This window comes from Perca fluviatilis, chromosome 9 (assembly GCF_010015445.1).
Source record: "Perca fluviatilis chromosome 9, GENO_Pfluv_1.0, whole genome shotgun sequence".
Taxonomy (NCBI): Eukaryota; Metazoa; Chordata; class Actinopteri; order Perciformes; family Percidae; genus Perca; species Perca fluviatilis.
The window spans coordinates 15,401,395-15,413,669 of NC_053120.1; the positions used below are offsets into that span (position 1 = coordinate 15,401,395).

The 12,275-nt window shown below is 37.8% G+C and overlaps 1 protein-coding gene across 1 annotated transcript in view; it reads right to left on the minus strand.

The window, feature by feature from the left end:
- Nucleotides 1-12,275, minus strand: part of LOC120565484 (E3 ubiquitin-protein ligase rnf213-alpha-like) — a 70,014-nt gene that overhangs the window by 13,507 nt on the left and 44,232 nt on the right. The window contains 18 exon segments of the mRNA XM_039811308.1: nt 682-933; nt 1,254-1,342; nt 1,853-2,027; nt 2,273-2,426; nt 2,962-3,065; nt 3,185-3,219; nt 3,434-3,521; nt 3,793-4,035; nt 4,360-4,470; nt 4,953-5,075; nt 6,372-6,562; nt 6,644-6,851; nt 7,672-7,786; nt 7,996-8,098; nt 8,388-8,533; nt 8,741-8,950; nt 9,060-9,160; nt 9,363-9,483. Of these exon segments, the coding sequence (XP_039667242.1) occupies nt 682-933; nt 1,254-1,342; nt 1,853-2,027; nt 2,273-2,426; nt 2,962-3,065; nt 3,185-3,219; nt 3,434-3,521; nt 3,793-4,035; nt 4,360-4,470; nt 4,953-5,075; nt 6,372-6,562; nt 6,644-6,851; nt 7,672-7,786; nt 7,996-8,098; nt 8,388-8,533; nt 8,741-8,950; nt 9,060-9,160; nt 9,363-9,483 (2,569 nt within the window).

Consider the following 12,275-nt stretch of genomic DNA (forward strand, 5'->3'; position numbering starts at 1 on the left):
TTTTTTTCGTAATGGAAAACCAAAAAAGGCGAGTAGAGTCGAGGCGAGTCGAGCAGGTACCATGCAATGGAAAAGCGCAATAATACAGAGAGTGAATACAGGATCAGCAGCCATAGGCAGTATGATGAAAAATAAAGTGTTTTTTGAACATTAAAGCATGTAAACATGTTCTAGTAGAATCACAAAATACAAGTATGAATCTGAAAATGCTATATAATAGGTCCACTTTAAACAAACTGCCAAGGTGTTGAGCTTCGCTCCATCTGCACCTCTGCATATGTGTGTGTATGTGTCAGAGCGGAGCCCCGCTCTCTGTCAACAGTTAGGACAGATATGCTGGCAGTTCTCCCAGGCACCGTTTGATTTAACATGAATCGGTCATCGTTAGTAGGCTACCAACGTAATTTGGTCGTTACCCAACCCTACGGGCAAGGGAGGGAGGGAGCTCAGCTGAGCCTGCTGACCACTTTTTGGCAAATGACACCAGTAGCCGGTGAACCAGTCTAAAGCTGTCCAAAATGCAAAAAGTTCATTCTCTGAAAGTGCAGTTACTAAAAAAAGAATATCTACAACAAATTTCATAACCATCTGGCTAGTTGTTGTCAAGACTTCTTGCTCTTGACCAAACTGATGAATTTAAGGTAATTTAGTCACAAAGCTTTACATCTCACAGACATTCACCTTCTGCAGAAACCTCCAGAGAAGAGGCAGCTCCTCCTTTTGGTCATACTGCTCCACAATGTGTGTGAGGCTGAGCAATGAGAACCTCTCCCTGCAGCTCCACACCGCTGAGCTGTGGATCGGAGAGCCCTGCGGCAGCGACGTCAGGAAGCTACAATCATCACCGAAGGTCGTCCTCATGATGAAGTTGGAGGATACACGGGAGTCAGTCCTGATGCTGCCCTTTGCTTCTTGTAGGAGTTGATCAAGATCCTATAGGCACAAAATATTGGTAGTAGTAGGAGAGTTTAATGCAGCAATGGAAAAAATTGTATTGTGCAAAAGAAACCATAAAAATATCAGTATCCATCTGCAATACATATGAGAATATAAAGAGAAGCATTTATTAAAATATACATAATTCAATAATTATAATAAAATTAGCTTATAATAAAAGTATTCTGATATTAACATTGATAACTGAGTATATGGCCATACATTGTAACTATCAGTCAAACTGCCCATTTTCAAATATCATAAAAGCTTCATCGTCACAAAAAAAAGGAAAAATGTAAAAAGGTAAAAGGTGTTACCTTCAACAGAGGTGCCATAATATCTGCAGCCACAGTAGTCTCCCACGTGTTTCTGGATGCTTTGGTTGTTAGGTAAGGATCAATACCAGCTAAAAGAAAGTCAAACAGAAGGTTTTTTTATAAAATGTACTGTTATGCATGTATGTATGTATGTATGTATGTAAAAATAAACAAACATTCAGAAATGGTAAGATCCTTTATACAAATACAGGTTTCTATGCCTATCCTACAGATTTAGAAAAATCGTCCAAAATCGTTGTGTGTCCGTCTTTTAGTTTAGGAGACAGAATCAATATTTTTTCAATGTGCTTGACAAAATATTTACATATTGACAGGAGGACAATAATCCTGGAACTGAACAAGCAAAAATGCCCCAGATGGTGAATTGGCAAGAATGAATATTATATGACTGACATAACGTGCAGACACTTTAGCTTTATCGACAACAGTTTATAGCACACAGCACTAGGTGCAATTGCTATTGGAGGTATTGTTTGTTCTCTAGAAATTAGAGTGGAGTCTAGACCTACTCTATCTGTAAAGTGTCCTGAATTATTGTGCAACTAACAAACAATTATTACAGTTGGTGACTGACTTACAGGGACTGGCCTGCAATAGCTCTTGAAGGGATCTGAGCACCAAGTGGACAGTTGTAACAGTGTCGTCCACTCCTCTTCCCAGTGTCTGTGACAGCTGATTCAGATCCTTTATTATGTGTAGACTGAGAAACAAACAAACATCCTCCACAGGTGGCTGGATGATGTGCTGGACAAACTAAAGATATAGAGATTGGGGGACAATGTCATAGATTCAAAAGAACAGCCACAATTAATAGTTCTTTATATGTATTTTGCAGACAGATTAGTATCTGGATAGAATCATTTGATACACCAACTACACACAATGTCAACTCTGAAATATTGTTGGCACTTACAATCCAACAAAGTTACCTACAGCTCAGAAAGTGCAACACTTAGGAGTTGATATCTAATTTTGAGAGCAAGTCTTCATCTGCTCACCTGGGACTTCTCTGAGGCTCCCAGGAACATGGCCAAATGTGTAACCAGCCGGACCAGAGTGAAGGGACTCAGAGACATGTTTTTGGTGTCCAGGGCATCTGGGTTGTTTCTCCGGTCAGGGTCTCCTAGGATGTGGCCAGGCCTTGTGTTATCCCTAAAACAGATTACAATATCATTAAGTAAGTAGTTCAGGTGAGTTGTATAAATGTAACCGTACCAGATATATATTACAACTACATTTAAAATCAGTTTAAAAAAAGGAGTCACAAATTATCATCCTAGTCTTTCTAGTCTCACAATAATGATAATTTGATTTTGTTTAATATGAAACAGTTTTCCTAATAGCCAAGTCAGTAGAATGTTGGAGTCTGGAGTAATCATGTGACATTGGAAATGTAGTTCCCATAAATCGCCATTAATATGGGAAGCTGGAAATACACTAGATTTTATTTCTATTTAAACACCATAAATATAAAAATACTGAACCTGGTCATTTATCTTGTGTTCACCAAAAAAATCTATTTAAATTTAAAATATTTGCTAATGCTTTAAAAACTATACAGCAAAACCGAAACTGTGTCTTTGTGGCATTGTTTTTTTCCACCGACAAACTATCTATACTTAATAAGTATAAGAATGATCCCTCGCTATATTATGTCCCATCCAAAATCCTGTTTAATGATACTCACTGCTGAAGCTGAATTGGTCTGAATCCCTGCAAGGGCAAATGATTGTCTCCTCCAACCTCCTCACCACACTCCAGACATCGGCCTCGCTGCATGGGCCGGCCGCACTGCAGAGGAACACAGCAGATCAGATCAGATCAGTTCTTATCTACTCTATGTATTTATAACTTCATGTCTGTAAACACTGTGCAAATAAATTAACTGGTACTGCAAACAAATTGCTTACCTCATCAACAAAGCATGGATGATTATTTGGACACACTGTGAAAAAACAATCAACCAATAAAAATAATCTTAAATCACCTGGGTTATTGAGACAGTTTATGTGACTTCTTTAGCATTTGATATGATGACGCAAATTCAGACATCGGTTAAAGAAAATTGTTTATTCAAGATAATTATTTGAGAAAACTAAGCTGCAAAAATGAAAAATGAAATAAAAATGATGGTTTATTTATGAATGAATGATACTTACCATACCAAGTGAGCTGCCCATAGTCTTGTTGTATGGCTGCTTGGGCAACAGCTAACATGTCATCAGGCATTGTGGGTATAAATGCCGCCTGTTAGGTAAAAAAAAAATTTAAAATGTTCAAAAGTTCTCATGAAACTAACATGAAAATAATCATCAGTTTTTATTAAAGCTATGAGTACGTTAATGAGCTTTTCCTCACAACTGTTCTGTTATTCTTCAATCTGTCCGCTTGACTTTAAAAACATCCCTAGCACTAGATTATGCAAGGCACCATAAAGTTGTAAAATTGACAGCCTTCTGTCGTGTAACACCAAGGAGAGTTGCAAAGATCTAAAAAGTCCAATATGACACACGTTTACCTGCATATTTTCAGGAGACAGACCAAGTTGCTTGAGTGGCATCACCAGGTCATGAGTCCCAGTGAGCAGCACAGCTGCCAGATGCGTGATCAGCTCGAAGATATTGTTGTCCACAATAGTATGACCAGGGTACATGGCCAGGGCTCCCAACCTGTTGTGAACCAAGGCTGAGGCAAAATCCCTTACTTCTCTTTGATGTAAATACCTTGAGCCCTGGATGAGCTCTCCAAATGCTTGGCATCGCTATAGGGAAGATATAAGAAGACATACAGTGGCAATTTTTTTATATCAATATTGAACAATTTTCACTCAACATCAGGGTTTAAATTACCTTACAGGCCGCAAACAACAATGGTTGACATGCTTTAAGTAGCAAATGAGGCAGTACCTTTCATGAGGGATTAATTGATCCCCTGATTGTTCTTTACTCATAGTCACATTTTCAATTTGTAAATGAATAATCTAATCCTATTTTCTGAATGATATTACCCGATGTTTAACTCTCAGCTTAAGATGTTTAATATATTATTCAGTTTCTACAATGGTGTATCTTATCCCTCTACGTACCTCAGGGGTTGGATGAATGCTTGTATTTGCAGATCTGTACAGAGTAGTAACCTCTCGGAAAAGCGCCAGGAGGATGAACATTGTTCGATTTCTTGGCGGCGCAGTGCATTTCTAAATCAATGTAAAACAAACAATAATTAATGAGTGAGCAGCTACTTTTCAGACTGAATGGGTATTTGGTCCCAGTAACAACTATGGTAATGAAATAGATCATCATGTCAATGTGTTTTCAAGTTTTAGCCCTTTAACTGCATAGTTTTAGACTTTTAAATCTATATTTTCTTCATTCCAGGTAGTAAAGTAAATTTCCTAATATACAGCAGCAGTGTTTGATTGATAAAAATGATTACCTGGGATGTAAAGTAGATTTGATTTGTAGTAAAAAGGCTAAAAGATTCAAACTCATTGACATGTTATGTATTATATACATTGTATAACTGAAAAGAAACAGCTTTCTCATACACTACCCATACAGACTGCTGGTTGAAAAAAAAAGATATTCTGTCCCTTGTGTCAAAACAATGTAACATGTAGGAATGGGTCAAAAGTATTGCTTGTAGCAGCAAAGAGTTTGGTAAATTAAATTTAAATACCTCGCAGACATCTTCTATCTGCTCGATATCACCGTCCACTACTGCCTTGGCAACTGCATCCCTTACTGCCTTGTATTCCTCTCCATAGGCAATATACTGGTCCATCTGGCCTCCATCTTCATTCTGGTCACACCATAAAATGAGTTAGAGGAGTAAAAACAATAATAATGTAATATATCCAAATATATGGATATTAAATAGATATGAGATGTCCTGTTGGCTCCCTGGTCCCAAAATAGTCTAATAACTGGAATACATTTAACTCTGGTTTGTTTCCATGTTTAAGCAGAGGTGTATAAAGTACTAGAGACCCATACTTGAGTAAAAGTACAAGTGCTCTATCAAAAAAGTGACTTGAGTAGAAGTAGAAGTGCTCTTTAAGCACCACACTTAAGTAGAAGTACTAAAGTATTCAACATTTTTTGTACTTAAGTATTGCAAGTAGTTTATTTTAAAAAGTACTACTCAAGTACTGAAAGTAAAAGTACAAGTATTGTGTTACTTAGTTATTAAAGAATGCAGTCAAAAGTTTGAATATCATATTGATTATATTATGTCAAATGTTTAGCCAAGGCTGTAGCCAAAGGAATTAACAAATATTAAATATATTATATTAAAAATAACAAATATTAACAAATACTGAAATAAAATGTACAATTATCCCACTGTGCAAGTAAAATGAACATCCTCTAAGCACAGTAACGATTAAAGCCCCCAAAAAACGTATCACATACTAGCTAGTAACATGTGTGTTGTACAGGACAGTTAGCAAGCTAGCAAAATACAGATAAACTAGCAGCTTCACATCACAGTATCAAACGGTTAACATTCAGGACTCATTGCAGACTGAAACAACTCAGGACTAGCTTAATCTGCTGCAACAATAGCTAAATAGAAAAAGTACAAACTTACATCGTCTCTGACTTCTGAACGGGCAACCGTAATGAAAAGAAACACGACGCGATCTCTGGGATTTCTTACGTAAATACGTAGTTAGCGTACGTAGCTAACGTAGCCATAACTACACACACTGTAACCTACACAGTCTCCGTAGTGTGAGGAATTCACAACAGTAACGAGTAACGATGCAGCACATAAAAAATCTATCAGAGTAAAAGTATTTCATTCATCGAAAATATGTACTCAAATAAAAGTGGAAGGAGAAAAAAATAATACTCCAGTAGAGTACAGATACAGCCTTTTTAGTACTTAAGTAGAGTAGTGAAGTAGTTCTACTTCGCTACTATACAGCTCTGTGTTTAAGTAACAACTTATATACTGTCTATAGTAACAACCTGCAAATAATATCAAATAATAGTGCCTTGCTGATGATTGGCCCTACTAGCTGCATCCATAGACAGTATGCATCATGTAATGATTGTGAGATGTTTACATATTTTTTTTTTTGAAGGGTGGTACCTGCTGATGGATCTCTGTAGGGAAAAGCCAGCTGAACTGTGGTTGTTTCACCAGCGTCTGGACGGATTCAACACCCTCCCATTCGCTCAGTTTGCGAATCAGATAAACGCGGTACCAATCATTTCCACTGTCCTCACAGAACTTAATCACCATGTTCAGGAAATCTTCTGCTCCATCTGGGACATTGTTGCCTGCAACAGCAACAATAAACTCTTATTTTTTGTTACTGCTAACCAATGCAAACTGTCAACAGTAGTGAAGTTATCTCTTACCAGACAGATTGTCACTGATAAGCTGGGCAGCCATGGTGAGGGACAGGCGCAATCGTGCGATGTGCTGCAGATGTTGAATAGACACTGTTGCTGAAACAGAAGTACCATCAGCCAAAAGGTTGTGCAGGAATTGTGTTTCATCATTGTAAAATGGCTTCAGCTCTTCAGCCGTGTCAGATTCTTGAGGCATTTTCTCCCACATGGAGTCCTGCAAAGAAAAGATGTTAAACTGTCATTTCAACTGATTCGTGTCAGCAATAAGCAGAAACTGAAACAACAGTTTGTGATACAGCTGCCATCCAAACTCCTCCTGAACCCTTCCTTTCCAGCCCGGTCTCATGGAAGTTTGTGTCCTTTCACATTCAGATACTGTAGGGCAGTGGTAGACAAATAGCAGCCTGTGGGCCAAATCCGGCTCTCTAGCAAAAGTATCTGCCCCACTGACAAAACAGAACCTTTCACTTTCAAAGCTTACATCAAAACTTTTGCATGCTTTTGCACATATCATGCAAATCCCAAGTGACCTTTTAAAGGTCATATTTGTAATAAATCCCAAACTGACCCCAATGCATCTTCAGATATTAAGGATATTAAGGGCTGTAAATTGGGAAGAGAGGACCGTGAGTTTGCAGTGTGTTTAGCGATTGTTGCCGGCGGGGGAGATGTCTCTCTCTAGTATTTTGAATTTGTATTGCAGTAACTATTTTAAACACTAGCTGTCAGTATTACATATTGCACCTTTAACATCTAACTGCAAACCCATGATGAGAGCAATCAATATATCAATACATTTTATTCTTAAATGCATCAAAAGAAACAAAAAAAACAAACATTTACACCTACACTCAAACACTCTGTAAAAAGAAAATAGTAATAATTTGGCTGTCTAATGTCCTGAAAAATAATTTGGTTTTGGGAGATCATATAGAGTGTGAACTCTTCGTTCTACTGTATCTATCTGGTACATTTCTACACTATTCAACATAATAAAACAGTACTGTTATATATTTGTTTAAAAGGGGTTTTACCTCTAAGCAGTTGATGTACAAGGCATAAAGCTCTGCTTTATCACCTTCATCCACAAATATGCTTTCTTCAACAGATGACAAATGCTGCTGCAAATATTCCTGGACTTCATCAAAGCTGAAACACAGTTAGGTTCATCATACACTTGATACGATGCAGAAGAGCTTCAAAATGTGCTGAAGAGTAGATTAAATGAATCCTTCAATGTCATTAAAGCAGCAATGCTGTGAAACTCTTTTGTACTGTTGCTGACAGAGCTGCCATTTATATCTAACAGACAGCATCATTTACATTCAGATGTGTAGTTTTGACAGCATTTAGTTTACCTGAACTTCAGAAGCAGTTTGAGGATCACAGATCGCACGACTGGGTTTTTATCGAGTGACTCGTCAAAAGGCGACAGATCTTTGGTGTGAATCTGTTTATGTTCTAGTTTGAAATATGATTAAGAGTAAATATTAGTAACATATTAAAATTGAAGGGATAAAAGAAATAAAGATAAAATATAAAGAAAGATAAATAATTAGTGTCAAAAAACAAAAACAAAATTGTATTTAAAGGTACCCCATAATAGGAATGTACTGTATGTACTGTACAAAATGGTCAAAGCTGTCAAATAGTATCAGAAAAATCAAGGTTCATTAGAAAAGAAGAAAATAAAGAGGACACATGCAGTATATATGATACATGATGTTTCTTTGAGCTATTCAAGTGGTACCTGTCTCAACCATCAGGTAGGACAACAGGTGGGTGATGACACGTGTTTCTGGTGGTGTGTTGTCCTTGAAGCACACAGTGGAGAGCAGATCAATGAAGAAACCATTGCAACGCTGCCTAAATTCTGCATTTTTCTTGATAGAAACACTGCAGAGTCACAAAAATCAAATGCAACATAAAAATGAAAAGTCAAGGTGAGGAAGTTCTATTTGTGTTTATAAGAAAATCTCCAAATGTGGCTAAGCTAAGTCTACTGATTCCCCAAATATCAAACTCTGTCAGGGGACTTTCAGAGTTTCACCTTTTTACAGGTGTTAAATGGTACATGAAATATATATATATATAAAAACTCACCTGATATCTTCAGAGACATGTGGTTGAAAGTCATTTGGTAACTGCTGCCTGCAATTGGGACAGGAAGTCTGTCCTGCATCAAGGCTCTCCATCAAGGCTCTCCTTGCATCAAGGCTCTCCTTGATGCATGTTGAGCAGTAGATGTGATGGCATGGCAGCTCTACAGGGTCTTGAGGCTCCCTCATACACACTCCACACTGAAGTCCAAACCTTGGTGAAAATAAAACCAAGGTCAACCAGATTCACTGAAGTGCAGCGAAAGAACATTCTTCACTATTTCATTTAAAATAACTGAACTGTCAAATTAACAAGCCCTTACCGAAACATCTGATCACTTGCCCCCTGCTTACAGGATTTCAGTACTTCAATCACAGCTTGAAAAGCCTTCATTGATTTTACATCAGAGTTTCCCTCCAGAACCTTTGAAATAGGTGAGAAACAGTGGACATAAATAAAACAAAAGCCATAATGGTAATTGTTCACTTTTTTTTAGTTGGCTGATGTTATGTAAAATATAACAGCATAAACACCATTATGAGACACCAAAATTAAATGGGTTAAAAAATGAACCTGGGTCACATTGGATGAAGGCCATGATTATGTCTGTTAAACATCTACTCACCTTGCTTAAGGTTTTAGTGTGATTCAGGACCAGTGTTCTGAGCTGATTCTCGTCATTATGGAAACCCAGCAGCATGTGATCCACAAACAATGAAAGGATGTAGATGCGCTTCCAGCCATTACTATAATATATTACAGACCATAATCACAGTTAGTGTGTTGTAGAAATATATGCAGATTTACCATCCTCCAAGGCAGTATTTTATATCAGTGCTGGGTTTTTCCAGGAAATTGGTAAGCAGAAATACATGGCCTTTGCAATGAGAAAGAGCACCACTGCTAGATTTGCCTGAAGCTTAATAAGTTAAATATTGTATTTCATAAAAATCTTTATTTTAGGTGTGGTGGGCCGCATCCACTACAAATGCTGTCACAAAGTCTTTCTAAGTCCTGCTTTTCCATTCTGCCTGTTCCTGCATTACTAATATAATTTCGGTAATATTATACACGTTTCAATCTTAGTAATGCGAGTTACAATGCATTATACCTGAAATTAAGTGGTGTTCATTCTTTAAGAATTCACCAACAACGCAAAACATTTCGGCACCAAAGGAAAAAGATCAGAGTAAAAGAGCCAAGTTATTTCCTGTTGCTGGAATTTGATACATATAAACATGTCAGGAATTAATGTTTAGGCTTGTGTTAAGATATCAGTTTAGTGTCTTTTGAGTAATGAGCTGATAGTGAAAATACTGACACGTGACATGAGGGGGGGTGTTTGTGTGATGCTGATATAACCCAGATTTGCAGGAGTGTCCAAAGTGATTTGAGGAGATTGCTTCCAGCTGGAGGCAGCGGAAACAAACTCAAGCTAACTACTCAGAACCTTACTGCAGACAAACACGTTGAAAGACATTCTTGTTTTTCCACAATCCAATCCAATCCAATCCACCTTTATTTATAAAGCACTTTAAAAACAACACAAACTATTGTAAATACACCTTTTAAAACCTGAATTAGAACAATAAGGAAGAGCGGGGCTGACACAGGCCCGAAGCACCAGAGTGATCACCGAGGCAGCAGCCATCTTCAGACAAGAAAACCATGCAGATTCAGTTTACACAGCACAAACCCCTCGAGAAGTAGGAAAGACAAACACTTATCCAGGCAAGTTTAGTCTTGTTTACACATTAACAACACGTATGGGAAAGTGGGAAAGGGGGATTAACGTTACGAGCTGGATTAATCTTTAGTAGCTGTGTGTTCATTTTGTAACACTTGCTACACGTAAATATTAGCATTACATTTTATCGCCGGTTGCAAGTAACTATATTGTACTTCAGTACAATTGTAAGATACTTTAATTGAGTATTTCCATTTTCTCTTACTTTATACTTCTACTCCACTAAAATTCAGAGTCAAGTATACATTTTACTTCACTAGGCCTATTTATTCTATAACTTTTAGTTACTTACTGCAGATTCTGATTACAAATACGAAATAATATGAATGAATAAATTATGATGTATTAAACTGGATAAAGATGAGAATTTGTTGATCCAGTGGTGAAAATCACAAATTAACGTTATCTGCCAAGTCATACTTCCACGGTTATTTTGGCGAAAGTAACTCAAAAGTAACGCAAAAGTAGTGTAAAGCATTACAATTCACATACACTATGTAATATAACTAGGCTAATTACTCTCATATGACAGTAACTACTAATCTATAATGAATTACATTTGGGAAGTAACTTGCCCAACACTGATAAAGAGATATAAAACCAGAGCTGGGGGACTGGAGTCGCACGACTTGACTTGACTCAGACTCAAGTCGCAAATTTGAGGATTTGAGACTTGCTTGATAAACGACTCGACTTGGTATTAAAGACTTGAGACTTGAGACAGATTACTCAAAAGGACTTCCCTTTTTATTAATGTAATACAAAGTACTATTTGCTTTTTTGAAGATATTGAGCAGTTGGCCCAATGTTGAATGATTAAGGAAAATTGCCACTGAAGACCAGCCGATGGACTGTTCAGTCATCTTTATTTTTACAGAGAGAGTGGACACCAAGTGACGGACAGCTCTGCTTCATTGGCTGAACACATTTTCTTAACTTTTGATTGGGTGGGCAAGGCACAAGTTTGGGTGGGCTGAGCCCTCCCCTGCCCCTAGCAACCTCCGGCTGGATTCAAGGATTATTGATATTATGTAGTCGATGACCGTAGTAAGAAGACAACAGCAGTGAGCAAGGTCTGCAGCTCAAAAATTCAGGACACGACCACCACATCTAACTTTATCCATCCTTACAAAACCCACAAAGATAGGTACGTAAATGTGTCTTGTTAAAGCTAGCTAACCTGGCTTGTATAACAAAGACACAGAGCTACTAAAGGCTAGCCTAGCCGGTAATATTAATTGTATTGTCTCCTCTCCTACCTAAGAGGGGTTGTGCTGTGTTGAATGACTCACCCAGCCGCCGTGTCATTTCAACTTGCGTTCTGGGGCCGGGCCTGCTGGCATCAGTCACTGGAAGTGTTGCTTGATTAGCAGTTTGTTGATATTAATTTAGTGCCTTTTGATTGGATAGCTGATGGGTTTTTCAGGAAGTAGGCAGGGTCAGTATGAAGTGCACATATGAGGGGGCGTGTTGGTTGATCTGATATAGCCTAGTGCGGTAGGAGCACTGAGGAGATTAATTTGAGGAATTGTTTGAAGAAGCGGAGGAGGACACTGCAAGCAAGCCCAACGCTGAAAGCCACACACACTGGAGACAAACATTTTGGAATAGTGACTCTTATGAAAAAAAACTTTTCTTTCTTGTATCACACATCACAGATGTCTTTTTAAACTGATTTAAATATGGAAACTGGGGTAGATCATCAGAATTTTTTATGACTTGTGAGTTGCTGAACTTATAGCAGGGACTTGACTTGACTTGCTTGATTCTCACCACAGTGACTTGAGATTT